This window comes from Chinchilla lanigera, unplaced genomic scaffold, assembly GCF_000276665.1.
Source record: "Chinchilla lanigera isolate Chin_1 unplaced genomic scaffold, ChiLan1.0 scaffold00045, whole genome shotgun sequence".
Classification (NCBI taxonomy): Eukaryota; Metazoa; Chordata; class Mammalia; order Rodentia; family Chinchillidae; genus Chinchilla; species Chinchilla lanigera.
In genome coordinates, this window is record NW_004955446.1 from 17830186 (window position 1) to 17853934 (window position 23749).

At 37.8% G+C, this 23749-nt stretch overlaps 1 protein-coding gene and 1 pseudogene across 1 annotated transcript in view; both read right to left on the minus strand.

Moving 5' to 3' along the window:
- Positions 1-1082: 1082 nt before the first annotated feature.
- On the minus strand, positions 1083-15045 carry LOC102015996 (annotated as a pseudogene).
- A 2368-nt stretch (positions 15046-17413) lies between these two features.
- The window catches only part of Mrps30 (mitochondrial ribosomal protein S30), a gene marked incomplete in the record, with an annotated part of 6946 nt that continues 610 nt past the window's right edge, over positions 17414-23749 (minus strand). The window contains 4 exon segments of the mRNA XM_013518456.1: positions 17414-17780; positions 20095-20271; positions 21315-21420; positions 22318-22463. Coding sequence (XP_013373910.1) covers positions 17491-17780; positions 20095-20271; positions 21315-21420; positions 22318-22463 — 719 coding nt within the window.

Below are 23749 nucleotides of genomic sequence, written 5' to 3' on the forward strand. Positions count from 1 at the left end.
ATACTATAAGATGGGCTAGAGGGGCTGGGGATTTAGCTCAGCGGCAAAAGCGCCTGCCTGGCAAGCGCAAGGTCGTGAGTTCGGTTCCCGGTACCGGAGAAAAACCAAAAAAAAAAAAAAAAAAAAAAAGATGGGCTAGAAATTTTTATAATTTTACAGATAAGACACATTTTTTAAAATTTATTTAAAAGGAGGCAGCACTTATGTTAATCTGAACTGTGGGATTTTTTGTTTTGTTTTGTTTTGCAAGAGAGAAGTAAATCTTTATACTGAACTTGGGACATGATTTTGTATAATATCATAGTCAATAGTGTGTCTATGAGATCCTGCCATTATAAATTTGTGTTTAGCATAATATACTGGTTATAACATTTAAATAAACAACTTTCTGATGACTATATGGTACCAAGGTGAAAATAAAAAGCAATTCAATAAATGAAAATTTAGTGAAAAACTACAGCTGTCTCCACAACATAACTCTTTGTACTATAATCACTTCACAGCTCACATCAAGGCAGCGTGTTTGTTTATGTACTGAGTATTCCATTCCACATCAGTATTTATTATTATATGAAACTTGACAGGTATTATTAATATAAAGAACATTCCATTTGGGAAGCAAGAAATGAAATAAGAGACAGTGTGACTTCCTTTACAAGGTTGTTTTGAAAATATTACTACATGTGATTAAGTACTTGGCATGTAGCAGGTGCTTGGCAAATGTTAGTGTTCCTATACTTCTACTGACAAGATAAAAGAGGTAATTAAGAAAACAGCTACACAAAGGCCTAATTCTAATTAGGAACAAGGAAATTATTAACACAGTGAAACAGACAAATTCCCTAGTAAAAGATAAACACACAAACTCAAAATTGATATTGGCCAAATTAGGAAAAAGTAGCACATAATATTTTATACTTGGGACAGCAGATTTCCAAAATATCAGGCAAAATATAAGCATGAAACATTTAATAGAAAAAAATTCAAAATAGAGGAAATGCTAAAAATGTACTTGAACTTCATGAGAATAAATGTAGAAGATCCCCAATAACTTTATTTATTTCTTATTTTTTATATTTTCATGAGAGCTTTAATGGCACAAAATGTTTATAGCTACAAGGTATACATGTATTGTAAACTGTATATAATGATACAAAATGCTAACTAAAAAGCTGAAGAAGGCATAATCACTTTGGCTCAGTTAATTCCAATAATTTCAACAACTGATTCATTTAGAAATTCACCTCACTGGCTGAGTGGTCAGTCTTCCTTTTTATAGCAAATGTTTGTACTCAAGGTGACACGCTGCTGTTGTCACCCGGCAAGGCAGGGTACTTTCGCTGTTGGTTATACATATGAACATCTTAAGCCAGTTCTCACCAGACATAAGAAAAATGCCTGTCTTTTCTTCCCCAAATTGTAAACAGGTGTAAAACTCTTTAAACATTAATCTTAGAATTTCAGCTGTTAATTGTTAATGGCCTTTCCATCAATCTGTCTCATTCAACAAAAATCTGGATGGAGAATAAACATCTGGCCCATATGTTAGGCCTATCAATAAATACTGCATGAGCTCCCCTTACAGAAGTTCTAATGTGATGATATATTTGTTTTTAGTTAACATTCTACAATTTTACAGATACTTTAAGAAATAGGGTAAAAGTAAATTGTTTTCAATGTTGGAAAAAAAAATCATAAACATACCCAAAGTTCAATGGCACTACTGATAAAATTGCTACTGAATTTAGAATGAGTACAATGAACTGCCTATAAAAAGTTGCTCTTACTTAAAGTATAATTTTTACTCTTCTCTCTCAAAACACCAATTGTAATACAAATTGTACATTATAGCATTTCAGCATAGCTATTTGGGTCTCTTGGCTTTACCAGCCTTCCCAATTTTATCCAGACTTTTCAAAAGACAGTGGGTTTACTTTCTTTTCAAAGAAATTCCATTGTGAATACTTGAAATAAACAGAAGGCAAATCAAGTGTTAACAGGTTTAAGAGTAAGACAGAAACAAGGTACAATATCTAAAATTATTTAGACCTCAAATTCTAGAAAGAAAAATAAAGGAAAATCATTCACAAAACTGTTGCAGATATATCATCATTCTTAAAGACAGCCAGCTATGTTCTTGAAGAAAGATAGAAAGTAACATTTTTCTTTAATCTGTGTTATTTTCTGCTGTACCCTGGCAGTTTTACAAACTTTGACGTGAGAGAGAAGAGTTAGCTTCTGCAAACTGGCAAACCTGGTTGTTACAATAGTGTTTTATTCAAGTTAACCTGATGTACTTTATAGATTGCTAGCTTTAAGATTAACAGTGCTTCTCTAAATAGTCAATAGCAAGGTCTATATCATAAACAGTAATTATTTATATATAAAACATATAGTAGTATCTTTCAGAGTCATGCTGGATATTCTGGAATCCAGCGAAACCTGCTCAAAATAATCCACAATCCTGATGTTTTCTAACATTTTGGTCCTAAAGCTTCACATTTTAGAACAAATGAAAATGTTTGTCACTGAAGGAATCTGCTGAGTGTTCTGGAATGTCAGGAGTGGGACGTAATTGAAAGACAGCTACATGAAAACCCTGGAGCCTTCGGGGTCACAGGGCCACTGAGGGAAGACTGCACAGCGAGCCCCAGGAGCAAGGCCGTGAGGATGAAAGCGGCACCTTTCCAGAACTCCGTCACCTGTTCCCACCACCTTTTGGTGTTTTTTGAAGTTGCACAAGTGCTTGGAATAACTCTCAAGTGATTTTCTTCGGAATTTAAAGGCTTCAGAGTATAACTGAAGCTTCCTAAAACAAGAAGCCTGGATTAATACCACAAATTGGACTCATTCCAAAGTTTCTTCTTATAGGAGTAAAAGGAAGAAATTAAAAAATAATTGAAGAGTCATGAAAAATTCACATGCAGCTAACATATGGAAATACCAAACACACACAAAGTCCGAAAAGCAATTTCATATATGTCTAGGCCTGAGATGTTCCTTATCAGAAATAAAGATTCTATACCATAGAAGAGACAGCATTACAACATACTAGTATTAAAATCTGCTGATGTAGTTTAGTTCTTATTCTATTTCCTACCTACCATTTAGATAGCCTGCTTCCTATGAATTAAAAGGCGTTATTAGGAGGTTTGGAAAAAAAGTGGCTCCAAAGCTGGTTTAAAATAACTTTCTATTGCCCAGAATATTTTTTCTTGTCTTTCGCGTTTTTTTGTTTTTTTCTTTTTAATAACTATAAATTCAAGCTCAGAGAAGCTTGTCTTTGTGTTGGAAAACAAAGCTTATGCTAACCTGATCTTGTTTTGAGAGAGGGTAGCTTCACCGACAAAGTAAAATTTCTGCCATGGATGACACGGATCTAATTCTCTCGGTGCTAACAGGAGATGACAGCGTTGCTGACAAAATTATACTCTGCTGGTGGCGGTCGAGGAAAAGAAGCCCTTGCAAATTTCTAAACAACGGTAAACTGTTAGGAAATTCTAGAGTGTCTTGCAGGCCAAAAAGGGAATAACGTTAGTAAAATGCCTCCTCAGAGTTTGAATAAAATATTGATTGGAGAGTTACTGGAATTGGTTTTGTAAAAACAGGGTTGTAGGTTGGGTCATGCTTAGGAAGGTCTCAAGTTCAGATAAACTACGCAGCAATACACCACTTCACGGGCCTCGCGTGTCTCCAGCAGCTTCCCTTCCTCGGTAGGTGCTGGCGGAAGGTGTGCTCAGCCGTTTTCCAATACAGATGCCCAACCACAAAGCCAAAACGTGGGAAAGGAAGAGAGACGGGATGAACACCTTCAAAAACTCCGCGGAGGAAATGCCCCGTTTCTCCACGGCTCCGCTTTTCCTCATGCTCAGAGACACGGAGCGCTTCGGGTGTCTGAAGTGCAACTCCTCGGGTGGGACGTTTTCAGGTCTGCTGGACCAGTCCGAGACCCAGTCTGCACTTTTCTTCGAAGCCTCTTCCTTCTCTCCTTCTACACCTGCTTCTGACTGAGAGCCGTGGTCCCTGCTGGTGTGCATCTGCACGTCACACATGATCGACCCATCTTCTTGTGGAGAGGGGCTGTCACAGGGAGAGCTGCCTCTTGAACTGCTCTGTCCTGATTGAGGCTGTGCGTCCAGAAGGATCTTCTCCATGTCCCCGCTGTGGTTGGAGGATGAGGAAGGGACGTGCTCCACACCCCCATTCTTCCGGATGCGGTGATCATTGCCATTGCTGCTGTTCATGGGTAGCTCCACCCAGGAACTGTTGAGGCCCGCTGGCGGCGGCAAAGGCTCGTCCCCTTCCTCGCAGCTGTTGTGCAGGAGAGGCGGCCGCTCGACTAAATGAGAGGACGTGGCCTGGCGGCTGGAAGAGCTTCGGCCGCAGCAGGACCGTCTCCAGTTTTCCCGCAGCAACACCTCCCCAATAACTTTAAGAGCAAAAGTTAAAATGGACAGGGGAAAGCTGCCAGAAAAAAACTTAAATTCAAATAAACATTGTCTAAAGATCAGCACAATTCAAATCAGTAAAGTGACAGCCTGGAGAGATAATAATTCCTTATCCTTCAAGCCCAGAGGGGACTGAGCATTTTATGCAAGTATTTCAGAGGATATTACAGTGTTGAATAGTGAATTGTACTTAATAACCATTAAATTTCCTTTTATTCTAAACCGTTATGAGAGTAGCCTCAGGGAGTGTTGCGGGGCATGAAAGACAACTGTCACAATGGAGGAAATTCAGTGAAGGGGAAAGTTAAACCCCACCCACCTCTTCAGCTTTTAAGAATATTACCATGCTGTCATCTGGAAACACAAGTTTTACAAAGAAACTTTAAAAAATGTTAACAGTAAATTACATCTTTTTGTGAGGATTATAAGGAATGATTCACCCTGGGTTAGCTGCAGTTTTGAAGATCTACTTATCTGTTCTCCTGAATTTATTACAATGATACTAAAATCAAGAAAAATTAATTGGTCTTAAGTCACTTAGCTGGCTAATGACAATAGCAAGACTTTTTTATAGACTCCCAGATTCCATTGTCATGTGATTTTAAAACTTGTTAATATTTTTAGGAAACATGAGAAGTTCCTAGAACTTTCCTAGTGTTATAGGCAGCTGAGTTAGATAGTAATATTATAGGCAGTCAGACAGGGCCAGGCCCTGGAAGGAGCCAACAGGAAAGATACATATTTGCTGTGAGCCAGACCGCAAGACAAAGGACTAAACAAATGCACCCACATACCTCCCTAGGGATGGACATCAGGGATTGATATTCTAAATAGGAAGCGATCACCTTGAAAAGTCATTTACTCAACCCCTTACAGGAAGACCCCTGTTCTGTATTCATGCCCGCTTGCTATGTGACTCGCCTCCCCATTTGATCCCAATTTAATCAGTTTTACCTGAACAATTCTTATTGGCTGACCATAGTTTTGTCCATTTTTCCCCTACCTTGGACCCACCTCACCTCGTAGTTTTGCTCTATAAAAGTCCCTAGAAAAGACAGAGTCCTGGGGTAACCCACTCGGGCCCCCTTGTCCCTGTCTTAGACAGAAGCTTTCTTTCCCTCAATAAATATATTCTGCTCTTAACCTCCGTCGTTCCTAAAATTCATTCTTCGATTTTAGAGAACACTCATCCCAGATATCGTTCAGGTTGGGAGTTTTTATTTTCCTGTATCACTAGCACAGTTCTTTTGGGTTCCGTCCTGATCTCTTAACAGTGTACTGTTTCTCAAGTGGCAAAGTGAGTCCCATGGGTGAGGGACTTCACTTGACCTCAGGAGAGTTTCCAAGGGAGCATTAGAGGGTTCCAATCTCCTCTCTAAAGTTAGTAGATCACACTGTAGAGAGTCCTAAGCATAACAGAGCCTCTAGATGGCTTCACTATTCTAGGAAGTTACTGGTGCCTCCACCCAAATTTGAGCAGAGACATCTTAGTAAGTACTTGAGCCTCATAAGTGAAGCTTTGTGAACTCAGTGAGTTACCTCCTTCTGCATGAGATGCCACATAAAGGACCACAGACCTAGTTCTTTCTTTGTCACCAAAGGCCCCAAGACAAGCCATGGGAAACAACATGAAACACCCTGCGGATCCTATTGGTCTTGCCACTGTGCCATATCCTTAGTGAATGGGAATGGTTTGACCTTGCCAATTTGAAAAATGAGCAATTTATCTATCACTGGAATACAGTTTGAGTCCAGTATGAAGTAGGGAATGGCAAAAGATGGTACAGGCGGCAGTTTAAATTATAATATTTATTTTCAGTTTAATGATCTCTGCATAAAGCATTGAAGATGGAGTAGAATACTTTAGGCTTTTATGACTAATTTGTCAAAAAATCCAGAAACTATGGCATTCAGAGTGATCCTTGAGGAAGAAAGGATGATTGTGTCCACTGCTCCCCACCAATTTCTCAGAGGGACAGGGGTCTCTCCTATCTGGTTCATGAAGACAACCACACTGGGAGGTTTCCTTGACTTCTGTGAAATTGGTTCCCTTCTCTTCAAGTGACTCAGGGACTCCACCAGAGCCTAGAGCCCCAGACATACTCAATATTCCTCAGCCCCTTCATCAGGCTTCTCAGGCAGTTTGAAGACCCACAGGATATACATGGAGCGGTACTTTGTACTCCTCTCACCCACAGCTTATCCTACCCCTGAGAGAGTTCCCAAGAGCAGAGGGGACTACTGAAATCCAAGTCCCTTTTTAAATTGCACATACACAACAATATGACGGCCAGGCCAACTTTCAGAGGATCATAATAGGTGTTACAGATTGGTTTCAAACTTTGACCCTTGCTTTTAACCTATCATGGCAAGATGTCCAGTTCATCTTGGCCAGCTGCTATACTCCAGATGAAAAACAGAATCCTAGAAGAGGTTAAAAGCTATACAGATGAACAATATGCTACAAAAAGTGAAGGAAACTACCCGCAAGGGGTTGGTATCCCTCTGACAGAATCGGAATGGGACTATAACACTAGTGATAAGCTAAAAATGATTTCTAACGTGAAAGCTGTTCTCATTATGGGAGTGAAAAGATATATTAAGAAATTTGTTATGATCAGATGAGAGGAGTCATACAGGGCAAAGTGGACAATCCAGCTATGTTCCATAGCCAAGAAGTCTTTCATAAATATGCAAATATAGACCCATCTTCCCAGGAGGGACAAGCACTGAAGAGACATCATTTACTTATCAGTCAGCCCCAGATATTTAGTGTTAATTACAAAAAACTTTCCTGTTTTCATAAGGTTAGCTAGAGGTTTATCAATTTTATTTATTCTTTCAAAGAACCAACTCTTTGATTCATTAATTCTTTATATTGCTTTCCTAGTCTCAATTGTGTTAATTTCTGCTCTGATCTTTATAATTTCCTTCCTTCTTTGGGTTTGACTTGCTCTTCTTTTTCTAGAAGCCTGAAGTACAGCATTAGGTTATTTATTGGTACTCATTTTGTTTTCCTGATATGAGAATTCACTGCTATAAATTTCCCTCTTAGGATTGCTTTTATTGTGTCCCATAGGTTCCAGCATGTTGCTTTTGCTTTTTGGTTTTATTGTATGTACTGTTTAATTTCTTCTTTAATTTCATCTGCGACCCATTGGTTGTTCTAGAGGGTGTTATTTAAACTCCATATGTTTATGGAGTTTTTGCAGTTTCTTTTGCCATTAATTTCCAATTTCATTGCACTATTAAAACAGAAATACTAAATCTACTGGAAGAGAAAGTAGATAGAAATCTTCAAGACAGAGAGGTAGGCAGAGAGTTCATGAACAAAAACCAAACTGCATGGGAAGTACTTCAAAGAATAAACAACTGGGATGTCATCTTATTGAAAAGTTTTTGCACATCAAAAGAAATCACCAAAATAGTGAAAAGAAAACCCACGAATTGGGAAAAAATTTTAGCCAACTCTTCCTCAAAGAACTTCTATCTAGAACATATAAAGAACTGAAAAAAATCAGGCCTCCAAAATTCAAAGACCCAATCTAAAAATTGGCATCTGAGATGAGTATGCACTTCTCAGATAACAAAATACAAATGGGAAATAAATGTACAAAAAAATTTTCAACATCATTGGTCATTCACAAACAACACTGAGACTCTATCTCACCCTAGGAAGAATGTCTATCACTAAGAAATTAACTAATAACAAATTCTGGCAGGGCTGTGGGGGAAAAAGGAATCTTTTCCACTGTTGGTGTAAATGCAGACTGGTGCAACTACTGTGGAAATTATTGTGGAGATTCCTCAAAAAACTAGGATTAGAGGTCTCATTCCACCCAGATCTTCCCCTTCTGGGTATTTTACCAGAAGAATTAAAACATCACATCCCCACAATGTATGTGCACCCATGTGTATAGCAGCATGATTTATAATAGCTAAATACTGGATATAACCTAAGTGCCCTTCAACTGAGGAATGGACAAAAAAAGATGTGGTACTTTATACAGTGGAGTGCTACTCAGCTATAAAGAAGGATCAACTTGAGGCTTTTGGATGCACCTTGAGACCATCCTCATAAGTGAAATCAATCAGACCCACATGTGTAAACAATGTATTGTTTCCCTAGTGTAAAAAACAGAGTAAATAGATCCAAAACGTAAAATAGATACTGTGAAAGGGGAAGAAACTGCTGAAAAAGAAGGAACAACTGGGATGGGGGAAAGGAGAAAAGAAGGGAAAAGAAAAGAAAAAGATATATATATATACACACACAAGATAGCTAAGATAAATATACTATGAATTTCTATAAGCTCATTAAAAAGCAGTTTATGCTTATATTGTTTGATTAATCTTTATGCCTATATCTTTTAACCTGAGCAACTACTTTGAAGATATTAATATGTAATATATTAACCAGTGTTAATCTCTTGTTATTTTGTTTTAAAAGTCTGTATCAGTTTTTGATTTTTTCTCTTTAAAATAAAAAAATTACAAAAATCTTCAGATAGTCCCCATATGCCTATGACCCAATTGCTGGACATGGACTTGTCTGTGTTCAGCAATCAAGATCCAGATGATGGGGAAAGGAGGAGGGATCAAAATTATAGTTGTCATCACAATTTGTGATGCTTTAAACATAACCAAGTACTCTAGAGGAAAACCCCAGGACAATGAGGAAAAGTTCTTATCTTAAATGCAAGAAGAATGGACACTAGCCAGGCCCTGCTCCAAGTGTAAGACGGGCAACATACCTGACTCATGTCATTGGAGGAATGACTGTCCCCACTCCCAGCCTAAAGTCTGGTCTCCTTCTCTGGTGAAGACTGAAGGGCCCTAGGGCACCCTGCAATGCTCTTGTCCACAGGCATCACCATCTCCTTAAGGCACCCAGGGTGATTCTGGATGCCATAGGACAAAGCCAGCACCCACCTGAATCAACTGAAGAGATTACTGAAAAGAAAAAAGCTATTTCAATGAATCTCTGGAAGAGCTGAGGCTCCTCTTTGAAATTCAAAGTTCTAGTCCTGCTCTGGGGGCAGGTAAGTAGTCACTCATGACCCTAATTCAACACAGCTTAAATGGGAACCTGCACTGAGACTCCTGTTTTTTATTAGATTTATAATGTGGGTGATCCTGCTAAGGCTAAGGCTCTCAGGCTCTTGATAATTTATCTTACATCCCTCTTCGCCATACTTTCTCCTCTACAAGAAGCAAGGGAATCTGATCTGCTTGTTCTCATATTTGGACTTTACATCCTCAATCTAATAGCAAAGTAACTCTCCTGATAAATTCACCAAGAATTCTTTCATCAAGGAGACAGCTGAACAGTCCTTCATGTATGGACGCTAACTTTTTTTCTGTCTTCTGTTGGGCTTTTTCTTCTTTCCAACCCAGCCAGTGAGCCACAACATTCTAAGGTAGCCAAAGAGCACATAATCCCCAGTAGGTATGGCTGACGGCCTCTTCCAGTGTGAAGCAGCTATGTGAAGATAGAGACCCCCACTACCTCAGCACCCCATAACACCTGGGCATTTATGTCTGTCAGGGGAAATGAGGCAGGTGATTAGAGCATGGCAAACTGCCTGGGAGAGTAGGCATAACCTGCTGATCACATAGAGTTCCAGGACACATGTACAGAACATTTTCCAAACCCCTGCACTGAAATGCTGTCCTCAATTCTTTTTTTTTTTTTTTTTTTTTGGTTTTTCTCCGGTACCAGGAACCGAACTCACGACCTTGCACTTGCCAGGCAGGCGCTTTTTGCCGCTGAGCTAAATCCCCAGCCCCTGTCCTCAATTCTTCTCATGAGAATTTGAGCAGGTTTTTGATTGGATGGCCTAGATCTGAAGTTAGCCTGAGAAGCGGGAGATACAAAAGATGGCCACCACGGGGCGTGCACTGTTAACGCTTTTAGTGGCCCACCATGTTGTCTGAAGGGTGGGCCTCTTTCCTTTCCTTTAGTTGACCCAAACTTGCTCTGCAGAGCATGTTTCTTCTCTTTGCATACCTTAATAAATGTAAAATATTACTACATTTTGTGCTTGTCTAAATCAATTCTTTTTTTAGGACAGAAAGAACCTAAAACTCATCTCTGAAAGGAGACTCAAGCACCTCAAAATCCAGTAACAAAAGTATCATAGTTTATCAAAACAACACCATTCTGGGTATTTTATTGGTGTCTACCAGTTCATGAATTCTCTTCACTTGTTCTTATAATTTTCTGGAAAGGAAACTCTAAGATCCCTTCTGCCCAGGCACACACAATGAATTTATTCTACATTTCCTCCTAGCCATACCATTACATAATTACTTCTCTTTAGCTGTGAACTACAAACAGTGACTTGGCTCTTGATCAATAGCCTTGTTAGCAGACTCTATAGGCACTCTCTGGCAAGCTGCCATGTTGCAAACTGCCTTAAAAGAGACACCCAGTTCAACAACCTGCTAGCAAATACATTAATTTGATGCAGACATTTTCCTAGCTGAGCTCTCAGAATAAACCTTGTCTCCAACAGATGTTTTGTGGCCTGAAACAAAAGCCACCTAAATTAACCTGGATTCTTATACTAGTAGAAAGTCAGATAATACATGTGTATTAAGTCACTAAGTTTGTGGCAATACAGTAATACCTAAGTTAACAGACCCTTTCTTTTATAAACAATTCAGTTCACTAACAGAAGCCTTTGACCAAATTTTGCTTCCATTTGTAAGTTCCACATCAGGTGACAGACAGGAGGACCTCGGGCATCTTCCCCCTACATGGACACGAATGCAGCCATCTTCCCCAGGATCACAGACAAATTAAATTCATGAACCAAGGCACCCCTGTATATTATGCAGCAATAAATATTTGAGCCACATCCCCAGCCCTATGGCCTATTTTATCATATAATTCAATTTAAAGCTACGTTCTACATGAATGCTTTACTTATACTCTGGCCCTGGTCAGAGGATAGGATGCTGGTCTTTCAGGAACTGAAACTGAAAAATTCTACCAGAGCCACCTTCTTGGGAGACTTGTACTTTAATTTTGTCTTTCTAGCCTCCCAGGGCTAAACACATCCCTCCTTCAGAGACACAGCGGACCTAATACCATGTTCACTGGATTTTCACTGTCATCCACACATCAGCCTGGCAATTATTCCTAGCCAGCGTAGCTCTCCAATGTTCTCAGTGTTACATGTAGTCAAGTGTTATAACAAGAAGGCTGGATGAATAATAGTCACTCATTTTCAAAAAGGGAATTGAAGGGTTTTTTTTTCCTTTTTTTCTTAAAAGGGGACACCTTACAGCTTTTTAGCTGATTGATGTATGTATTATGAGGACCCATTTGAATAGGTCCTCTAGTCAAAGGGTTCAACTCTGTAAAAGCAAGTAGAGAGGGCAGTGCTGTAGTTAACCTAATTTAGTCTACAGAGGGAAATGAAATATTTAGTAGTGTCCAAATACCCTCTGCTCACCACTTAGGTTCTATTTTAAAAAATGGACAAAGTTTCTCTCAGTGTCATGATACTGCACAAAAAGCAAATATTGATTCACTATGCCATTCACTTACCAAAGGAGGAAACAGTTTATACATTTTTCCAGACAACTTTGTATTCATCCTCTACTCCAATGGTTTTTATTTTATTTAAAAAACCTAAAATGAAACTGAATTCATGTGCATTTATGATTATGTCCACTGGTAGAAAATTGAGACTCTAAAGTTGTAGTGGTGAACCAAGTCACATGGGCCACAGTGGGATGTTTGCACCAGTGCAATCTCTATGAGGGTCACCCTCACTACTCTAAAGCCTAAAACTATTGTAAAGGTTAAGTTTGGCTACCAATGATACAAATTCTTAAGAGCTATATGGACCTCAGGGGTCATAAACTGAATGTCCCAGTGATGCTGGCCACGTAGAGAATACAGTGATGTGGACCTAGTGATGCTGGCCAATTGAGAGATGAGGGGTGGTGAGAATTGGGACAAAGGAGTGAGTAGGCCCCAGCTAAAGGGATCAAGACCAGTCAATTTCCAGCTCTTTTCTCTTGCAGACATGTAATGATATAACATGGGGTTGTCATAGCTTTTTCAAGAAAAATCTGGTAATCTAAATGTTTTATAAGTCCTTTCTTCTCAAAAATACATTGATAACTAAAAAAGAAATACTGCAGTGGTAACAACGGAATGAATAAAGCTCAATAACTGAATTAAATTATCATTGATGAAAGGCCATTCAGGCTTAAATATTACTTACTTTACTAGGACTGCTAGGATTAAGAGAAAAGTTTGTGAAGGTTCAGAAGATCCTAATAAAGTGCTCATAAGTATGATAAATTGCAAATAATGGTCAAGTGCCTGATCATTCAAATACTTTCAAGTGAACCCGATGTAAATTGTAAATAATTTAAACCTATAATTAGAATAATTAATAAGCATAGCTACCTCACTTACAAAAAACTTACAAGCTGAAGGTATAGCTGAGTGATAGAACACTTCCTTAACCTGTGCAAGGACCAGGGTTCAATCTCCAGTAATGCCAAAACTTTTAAGAGTATATAACTTACATTTAATATTTATATATTTTGTATATAATTACATATAAATGATACTAAATTTATGAATGTATGTATATTGACATAATTTTCATAAGATTACTTTTTTTTTGTTTTTGTTTTTTGAGCCAAAGTCTTGGTATGTAGTTCAGGCTGGCCTCAAACTCAACAGCAATCCTCCTGCCTCAGCCTCTCAGTACTGGGTTTACAGGATGCACCATCATACCTGACTTTTTTCATAAAATTATTTTGTGGGTTCATGTTTGAAATATAAAAACAAGTTTATAATCACCTATTTATTGTAAAACAAAGGCAATACTTTAATTCTTATTCATGATTTTCTTCTTTTTGAGAGTCTTGCTATGTAGTTCAGGCTAGCTTTGAGCTGTGCAGCCCAGCCAGATATGGAACTTGCAATTCTCGTGCCTCCTGAGTGCTGGGTTTACAGGGGACTTGTTCAGAACTGGTTTATATATGAATGGTTGCTGGTTAAGTCTATAGGTCTTCCAGACTGTAATAAAATTTCATTTACTTCGTCTAAAAATGTAAAAGGTAAAAAACAAAAAGCAAATATCTAGCTTGCTTTTATAATCTAGATTTCCCATTGATTTGATCCACTTCTAGAAAATACTACTTACATTTAAAATCTAATGTCAGTTCAATTTATAATTATAAAAGCAAATGATCTTATAACCATAACTTTCTTTTAAAAATGCAAAACCTCAAGATACAACAGATACATTAAGCCTCAGACTTCCGTATACGCTATTTTAAGTTTCAAAAGCCAAGCTAAAGTATCTAATGCCATCTGTGAAAACTATACAAAGGGAAATGTAGAATTTCAAACAATGACAAAGACCATGCAGTGCAACTAAATATAAGACAATTTTGTAATCTTCATAGAAGAAAAAAAACCAGAAAGATTGTGAAGTAGATAGCAAGTCATACTAAAAAAAATGGCTTAGAAAAATAGTATTGAAAATGGGCTAATATGAAAGTTGTCTCAGAAGTTACCCAGTCATATCAGCTATACTTAATGTATAAACAAGCTAACAGCTGTTAATTTTATTCTACTGCATGCTTATTATTTATCAACATGACTGAATTATTACCCATAACTTTTATTTGTGGAATCTTATTCTTCCATAGTTTTTGTTTTTGTTATTATTGTTTTACAAAATTGAGCAAACTAGCTTTTTTAAGTTGAGAAATTCAACCTGTCCAATTAACTACTGGTCACTATGACTGCTGTAAACCCATGGGCCTATTTATATCTATTCTAGATATTCTCTGCTACCATATTTTCTCACTTGTCTTCCTGTGCTTTGCTCATTTATTTCCTCTTGCCTGTTTGAAGCTAAATACCCAATTCTGTAATAGTAAATTGTTTTAAAAATTATCAAGCCTAATAATTTTATGTAAATTAACTTTACCTTTAAGCATTATGCAATATATGCTAGAATATAAAAAATATTTTAATATACTTTACTATTTATCTCAGTCTATGTAGACTACAATACCTAAATACACTAAAATGGGTAGCTTATAAGCAGAAATTTCCTTCCCATGGTTTTCAGCATCAGGAAGGGTCTGCTCTCCAGTTCATAGATCGCCCTTCTTGCTGTGGTCATGTGGTGAAAGTGGTGGGCTTGTATGGATGCTATTTCATTTATGAGGACAAAGCTCCTGGCAAGTATCTTCCGCATCACTTTCCCATCACCGGGGCAAAATATTCAACACCTGCAATTCACAGCACAGGTTTATTTGGTTGACAGCTTCTAGTGTGCTCAGTCCAAAGTCGGTGGGCCCCAAGGAAAATCCACATGGCAGAGAACAGCTGCTCACCCCACGGGACCCAGGAAGCAGAGACAGGCGGGGCCAAGAAGAATACACCTTTCTGGGTCACACCCATGAGTTACCTCCAACGGGTTCCACTGAATTCATCAGTGGATGAAACCAATGACTGCAGCACCTGCACAATCCAATCATTTTCCAAATGCTTGGGATTTTTTAAAAATCTAAATTATAACAACCTCTACCTTTTTAAAAAGGCCATTATTCCAATACCATAGCCTTGGAGGTTAAAATACCATGTATTTTTTGTGAGAAAAAGACAGAGCATAGTATTGACCGAGTAAAAGAGCTCATAAAAAAATCTAAGTATTTCACATCAAGGACCAACGATTTAAGTTAAAATCTATGAGGTTTGATCGTTTAATTTTCTAAAAATTTTACAATGAATAACATTTATCATTAATCCCCCTCATGTGTCCCCTTGCTGTGAAATACTCATCGCATCTTTCCTGCCATTTCCTGAAGCAGTTCTGGAAGTCTTCTTTCATGAGATTTTAATTGCACTGCCATGGCTGCCTCAAATGTTGTGAAATCCATTTAAAATGTCTATCTTTCATGGCCATTCTGACGTCTGGAAGAGCCAGAAGTCACATGGTGCCAGTGCCAGTGAATAAGGTGGATTGGTGAATAAGTGCTTCGATCAGTGAATAAGGTAAATGGGGACACTCCGTGCTTTTACAGCCTGTTAGAAAACTCTAAGTAGCAGCATTTATTGTGTTTCTGATCACACCTCATAGACACTGATGCAAGAGAGGTCTTCCAGAACTGCTTCAGAAAGCAGAAAGAACAACGGGTGGAATAGTGTGCATGAAGGGGGAGTATTTTGAGGGAGATTATTGGCAATTTCTTCTACTCTAATAATTTTAAAAATTTAAATATTCTATATACTTTGGTCACACCCTGAATATTTCATGACATTTATGGGAGGTTTCTTGAAAAAGTACAATTGAGAAATGTTTTTTCAAATAAAATACAATTTCATACTCAAGTTGTTTGGTGGAGTTGAATTTGATGGCTCCATGTTAAGAGTTAATTCAAGAAAGATAATTTTTTAATTATAAAAATGTATTTTCTAAAAAATTTGAAAAACTAAGGGAAAAACTGTCCATAATTTTAATTATTCAAACTTGTTTGCTTATAGTGAGATACAGTTCAGACTGGAAGCAAAAAACTGAACTCTAACTTTACTCTTGAGTGTGTTTACATTTAAATACATACTTGGGGTCTGACCATGTCATCTCAGAGAGTGTGGATAAAGCAAACTGCAGCCTAGAATAGAAGCATGTAGCACTCACATAATCTCCATGCCCGGATCTTACACAGGCTCAGGATGAACACAAAGCAAGCACCCTGGCTTCCTGCTGAACCACACAGCCAAACCCCTAAACTCCGCAGGTGGATACAATGTGTCAACCATAACAAGGTCAAAGTTGGCAGCCTTATCTATTTTCAATGAGACTATCTCCTGTGTCTTACCCTTAAACATGTCTGGGTGTTGACTAGCGTAGTTCTCAATTACATTATGAATACATTCTCTACTTTTCTTTTTAAATCAAGACTGAGAATTTTATCAAATCCCTTGGTTTACTGTATATTCAAAATATTGTATACGCTTTGAAGAGGTTTGGGTAGGGCTCTGAGACTGTTACCATTCATTAAAAACAACAAAAAAATAGACAAAAAGAGAAAGAAAACTACAATATTTACATATTCTCAAATAGTTGAATTATTGCCTGTATGCTTAAAATCATATATAGTATATTATTTTAAAAAAACAATGTCTTATCAGCTAACAATATATAAACAAAATTATTTTTAAGGCAATGTGCTATAGCTACAATTAAATCTTCCAGTGATGAATCGATCATGGATTAATGTGTGGAGATCTGGATGGAGGAGTGACTGAAACAATTGCTGAAATGAAGGGATCCCTTACAGCGATGGCCCAGGCTTCCTGGAAGGCATGGTTAAAGATTAAAGCAGACCTACAATGGCAACAGTGAAACAGGATCCACTACAGATTATCCTTAAATGTGCACTGGTACCTCGGTTCACGAACTCAACTCTCTCTACAGTTCTTGTCACAAACTGAAATAGCCAAGAGCCAAATTAAATTTCCCCATAAGGTCAACCCGGAACCCACCCACTGAATTTAATTTGGTTCTCTCACAACTCAGTCACCAGAAGCATGGAAAGAATCGAGCTTGTAAACCAAGACATCACTATGGTTGCTCCAGCCTCTGTGCTCTCCCTTCCCGATGGCTTGGTTACATTAGGGAAATGTAAGTCATGGCAAGCCGCTGTTCTTCCTGTCCCCTACATGAATTCCTGAACAGATCTTTCTTTTGTCCCTGGTTCTATCAGTAACAAGCCTCCAGAAGCTTCAGAGCAGGGCTGTTTTTCTTGAGTCTCTCAGGCTGAGGAAAAGGCAGGCTCTCTGGGCTCTCAGAGATAAAACTGGACATGGACTCAGTAATTGCTCATCCTTTGTGCTGCCAAGGTCAAGTATGACAGGTTAGCGTTAACAAACATGTCTCAAAAATCAATGCATTTAATATCTCACAGTCACACACATTATTAAAGTTCTTTTTATTGTTCCTTTCATGAAATTTAAATATTTTCAAAGTCCTGAATCAAATGTTTCCTCTTAGTTTTCCAACATCTGTGACTTGTCTTCCTTTGGCTTATTCAGTAGAAAGTGAACTATCTGAAGTAGAACATCATCATTAAAACCTTTCACATTATTTTCCTCAACTGTCTCATAAAGCGGCTTACTCTGCGTCCCCCAACATATATTTTTACGAGGGTTATTTTGATCAGCTTGTGCAGTCAGTGCCAAAGTATTTAACTGGTAGCAGAAAAAGGAAAAATATTTTCCATCTGTGATCACACCTTGGGAGACAAAAGGTCGAGTAACATCTGCTTCACTCCAGAATCCTGTAGAAGAAAGTTATGCTGAAATTTACACACAGAATATATTTTACCAAAACAAAACAAAACATATTAGAAGGTAGCAAATAGTAGTTTACCAAATTCCTGAAGGCCTGTTTCCCTATCTGCTCCATCCTAATCCTATACCGCATTTCTGCAGCAATTACAACCTACGTTCTAGTATCCCCAAACTCACAATTCATATTTTTCAACAACTTCAGCTTTCAAGAGCTTTTAACCTTAACTTCCTTCACCTAAGAAGCACAATAAGCTCTGTCTAAGCAGAGCCCCTCCATACGCAGTACTAATTTGATCACAACTCATGGGCTTTGGTATGTTCAAATTTTCCCGTGCTAGCAGCATCTACACCCCAATAATCACTATAGATGTTTATTCCACCAAATTCACAAGGAAAAACAAAAACACTTCAAAGTAAGTCTCCCTATGGATTTCGACATGTCCTTAGATAAATTCAGTGACTTTCTTTACATATTTAAATATTAGTTTTATAAGTTGCTGTCCTTTTGCCTAGCATGTCTTGGGTTATACGGTTCCAGGATGACTTCATACTTCAAGAATGAGTGTATACTTCCACAACTCAAATTTTATTCTTCTTATTCTTCCTCTTCTTGTTTCTTTTGAGACAGGGAGGGTCTTGCTATCTAGTTCAGGCTGGCCTTGAACTCACGGTGACCCTCCTGCCTTAGCCTCTCCAGTGCCGGGACTATAGGCGAGCACCACCACGCCTGGCTCTTCTACTTCCCAAATTATCTGACTATATGTTCTTCCAGCTCCCTGGCTTTAACACTTTTAAAGCCAACTGCCAAGCCAAATGGCAATTTTACACATATTTTATATCATCCTTAGGTAGACAGCCAATGAATAATACCGTTAAAATATCTAATTAATTCCACTGTAAAACAAAGTACTTTATCTTCATAAATAAACAGGGCCCCTCCACATAACATATTCAGCAGTTACCTCTCACATTTTCTGATTCTGTCTACTCCTATTTTCCTCCTCCAGTTTTCATTTCTATTATAGAAACATGTCAATAATGTGAGCATATTAAAATACATGTATAAAGGAAAAAAGTGAGCTTAGTAATAACTAAATCTGCATTCAAATTTCTCTTTGATATTTATATAAGATTAATCTAAAAAAATTAATCTAATTCATAGCATATGAATAAAATTTAAACACCTCACAGTGGATCCTAAAAGTCCTCCTTGAGGACAAAGGCTATAGCTCAGTGGCAGAGCATCTGCTTAGTAGGCAAGAGCTGGGTTCAACTTCACCACACTGATATCAATAATTAGAAATCCTACATAATAGAGTTTCTGGCTTCTTTTACTTAACTCTCCATCATTCTCTCCTCTTTCTTCATCAGTCTTGTTCCTTAAAAACTTCAAGCCCGTTCCACCACCTTTTATTCCTATTCCTGTAAGATAGATTTTCCCTGCAGGCTGTCCACATATAGGTAGCCCCTTACCACTTAGGTCTCTGCACAGAAGCCATTGTTTAGAGATTCCCCCCTCAATGACTTTATATTAGTAGATTTTACCTCTTATCTCACTTCTATCCTTCCATAGCCCAATACATCATTATACCCCTTATACTACTTTCTCCCGATGATTACCATTAGCTGAAAAAAGCATATGTCAATTTCTTTTGTTTAGTCACTATAATGAAAGTTCTCAGGAGGGCAGCATCTGTCTTGGGATATAAATTCAGTGAAGAATCTTATAGTCTAAATCCTAGATATAGTCTTTAAAGACATTCTAAAGGATAGCCATGATTTGATCTATGTATTTAATTCACCAAATCATTCTCTTTTCTACATTCAGAAAGTTGTTATCGTCTACAAAGAGTTGACTTAACAATAACTTCTGAAATATCTGTGTACTCTATTGGAAAAAAATGCATTCTCACAGGAGGCAGTCAAAGTAACAGATCAAAATAACTAAGTGTCACTTGTAAATTTTACATGTAAAATATTTAATTATGGATTTTAAAACTTTACTTTGTATAAATATACAAATTTTCAAAATGTTAAAATGTAGCCTACAATTTTCTTTGTCTTTTTTAAGATAGGGTTTTACTATGCAGTTAAGGCTGCCCTTGAATTCACTTTGTAGCTCAGGTTGGCCTTGAACTTGCAGCGATCCTTCTACCTCAGCCTCCTACGTGCTGGGATTACAGGTATGCACCACCACCCTCAGTGTAGCCTACATTTTCTATCCAAAGAAAACAATCTGAAAAATTTTTAAAACGTCAAAGATACCTTCAGAGAACAACAAAGTCACACAATTGGTTTTACCTTGATACATAGCTTGTGCTCCTGTCCAAGCAAAAAGGCTTGCAATAGCATTAGCTCTAAAAACAACTTCTATTTGATCCGCACGGTTTTGTTTTAAAAGCTTCTCCCTTTTCAATTTGTCAGGTAACAGATGAAATTGAGTGTGACCATAACAGCACGGATCTGCTGTTTTTGAACCTGAAGAGCAAAATAAAAACATTTCAGACAAAATGAGCATGCAGAGTATCTTGAAAGCATGTGCTTTACTTCTTGTACCAGGGAAATCCTTCTTCTCTATATACCATGTGCTCAGTACTCAAAATACAGAAACTGGAATACTAGTTTGCTAATTTCTTTTATTGACTACAGCGAAGCTAAATTTTACATGAAAGTACAATTTCTCCATCTGCTAGTTATCATAAAGCCCACTACGATGCAAGTCAAAAGACTATCTATGAGGGTTCCTTTAGGCATCCTTAAGAGCGCTGATACTGTCCTTGTCATGTTCACCGCACAATATAAACACTCTGACTTCAAAACTTCTTTCATTATCTAGGGTAATAATTATATATCTTGTTCCTAATTTTTAAAAAAGTTTTTATACTACATTTTTAAGTTAAAAAAATAAGGACCAGTATTTCACGAAATGTTGACACTAACAATGCTATTGGAAAAGTCTTCTAAAATAGTCTTATAGGTCATTCTCCAAGACCACAGTGACTAAGAAGGAGCTGATAAAATGTCCGGAGGACTAGTATAAAGCTTGCTTAAAAATCTGCTTTAAATCAGCTAGGAATTAATAAAGGAAAAAAAAAACTATCAGAGAATAAGATACATGAGGAAAAACACATGAGGCTTTATTAATTTGTAATTCTTAATGGTTTTCACCATGTGTAGCCCACAGAGGATGGTTCTGTAAAAATGCCAATCACAGTCCCAAGTCCAGTTCTAAACGTTTTTACTTTTGAAAAGCCATAAATTATTTTTTAATATAATAAATCAAAGAAGTCAAGAAAGTATAACTCTTTTCTAAAGTTAAATATTAACATAGTAGAAGTAATTTTCAAGTGATAAGCTAAAAGAACTTCTTTAATTGTCACGTATGTTGCCGTAATTTGAGATTATGAATTAATGAACTATGTAAATCTCTATTATCAAGAATTTTTCACTATAGTTAATGCTCCAAATGTGCACAGCACGCTTTGATCAAGTACAGCAAAATATCTCAAAAGAGAACTTACCAATAAATATGTTGTTTTCATACTGCCGTTTGAACAATGGAAGCGTGTCTGGTTTACATTTCATAACAGGGATTTCAATAGGCACAGAATAATCTAATGGCACGAACTTAAAAAGAAAACATATACTGAATTACAGGAACAATAGTGTCCATTTTTCACCCATTACTACATTTAAAAATTTTTAAATGAGGTATTTTCTACAAAATAATCTGATAATACAGGTTGAGTATTCCTTAATCAAAATGCTAAGAACCAGAACTGCTTCAGATTTTAGTTGCCCCAGTTCTGGAATACTTGCATAGATTTTTTACAGATGGAGCATTCCTAATTTGAAATGGACTGCAGTTTGGATTTTGGAGCATTTTCAGTTCCACAGTTTTGGACTACAGAAGCTCAACCTGTACTACCATTTCGTGATGAGTCCAAACCAGCAAGTCACGTGGTTTTACAAAGAGTATTACTGTAACAAAGCCATATACATTCCCCTATATAATGAATATAGCAGCATATACTCTGTAAGACCAGCAGCTGTATGACAACAGAGACTTTAGGATCTGCAAAGGCTAAAATATTTACCATCCAGACCTTTACAGAAAGAGTGCCAACCCCTGACACGGAAACATGGGCAATACACAAAATCTACATTTTGCCTTCAAAAGAACTACAAATATGTAAACATCAGGCTTGTAACTGTAAAGATTTTCTGATTTATGACTATCTAGCATATTACAAGTTATAACATAAACTATTATTATCATAGTGAAATTAAAAGAAACAAAACGATCTGTATGGTCCTGAAACTCACTAAAATGATTATTTGACCTCTACAGAATATAGCATACCAGATTAAAAAGTTGAATAATACTTTCAGAGGGTGTCTTTAAAAGAAATAGGAAACCTATGACATCCACCGAAAACATTTTATGTCATAAGCCCAATTGCCTGTTCTAGGATATTTCCCACATCAGATGTCGATATATATGTGTATTCGACAAACCCTTACCTCTGGGAGTTGCTTGGATATTCTAATCTGGTTGTTCGGTTTATCATCTATTTGATATCGCACAGCATCAATTCGGCCCTTTCTATAACCACGAGGAATCATTTCTTCACCACGCAACCAGTAAAAATGAACTGGGCGCTTACAATCTATCAAAAGATTCAAAATTCCTCATCTGATCATTTAGATAGATTTAATTAGCAGAAGGCTAACAGTACGTTTCCAATTTTAAAAAAAAGATATTTACTCTTTTACGTAACATACATTGTGAACTATGCACCAGTATAACTCTGAATTGTATGTTAACACAACATGTACTGTCTACTTGTGCCACCATTCCACTAACCACTGCAAGCAAGATTACTCAGTTAAGAATGGGAATAACGACAATAAAACTAACAGGAATACCACTCACCACAAATAAAAATAGTTTAATAGGAGTCAGACCTGTCTTAGGAAGTACTATTTCAATCTTCGCAATAACTCTAACAGGTATGTATAGAGGCAATCATCTGCATTTTATAGGAGGAAACTGGGTCTTGAAAAAGTGTGTTATGTAGGCCACCAATCGCGAGCTATCAAAGTCACCGTGCTGCCCTCAGCACCACTTCCTCCCCAACTGAGGAAGGAAGCAAGCTAGTCAGTAACATTCATTCACTAATTATGAAGACGTCCACTGGGTGGTGGACATAAAATGAATGCATGAGAAACACTGACATTTAAAACTGTTTATGTATCCATTATTTTTCATGTTTTCACCGAACAACGAGATAGGAATTGTAGAGTCCAAAAGACCATCCAAACCTACCAAGCACAGGGTCTTGGACTGATACATTCAACCTTTGGGCGCCTCCACGGTGCTACCTGCTGAACAGTTAGTGGATGCAGGTGGCACACAAAACATCTGGAAATGGGCCGAGGTTATAGCTCTGCGGCACGAGCGCCTGCCTGGCAAGCACAAGGTTCTGAGTTCGATTCCCGGTACCAAAAAACCCAAAAAACAAAAAACAAAAACAAAAACAATCTGGAACAGGGCCGGACACATAGTAAATAATGAATAAAGGTTAGGTATTTCAGTTAATACTTAACTTACCTTCACAGTTCTATGACCTTGTACTAACTGCCATAATTCTCATTTTGAAAAGGAGTTTAAAAAAAAAAAAAAAAAAAAAAAGTTGTTTAGGGACTTGACTTGACAGAGGGTCGAACAGCTTTTGGCGGAAATGTTCACAGGCAGAGCAAGTCTGCCCGCGTCTTTAAGGGTCTCTCGCCCTAACCACTCCTCTTCCAGTCGGTTGCACACTCACGGCGGAGAACGCCGGCCACGGAGAGCCCCGGCTACCAGTGCGGACAGGACCGGTCACCGAACCCGGGGTGCACGGCGGGAACTGCGGAGCGCCGCCACGCCCGGGCCGGCCCGCGGGGAGAAGGTCGG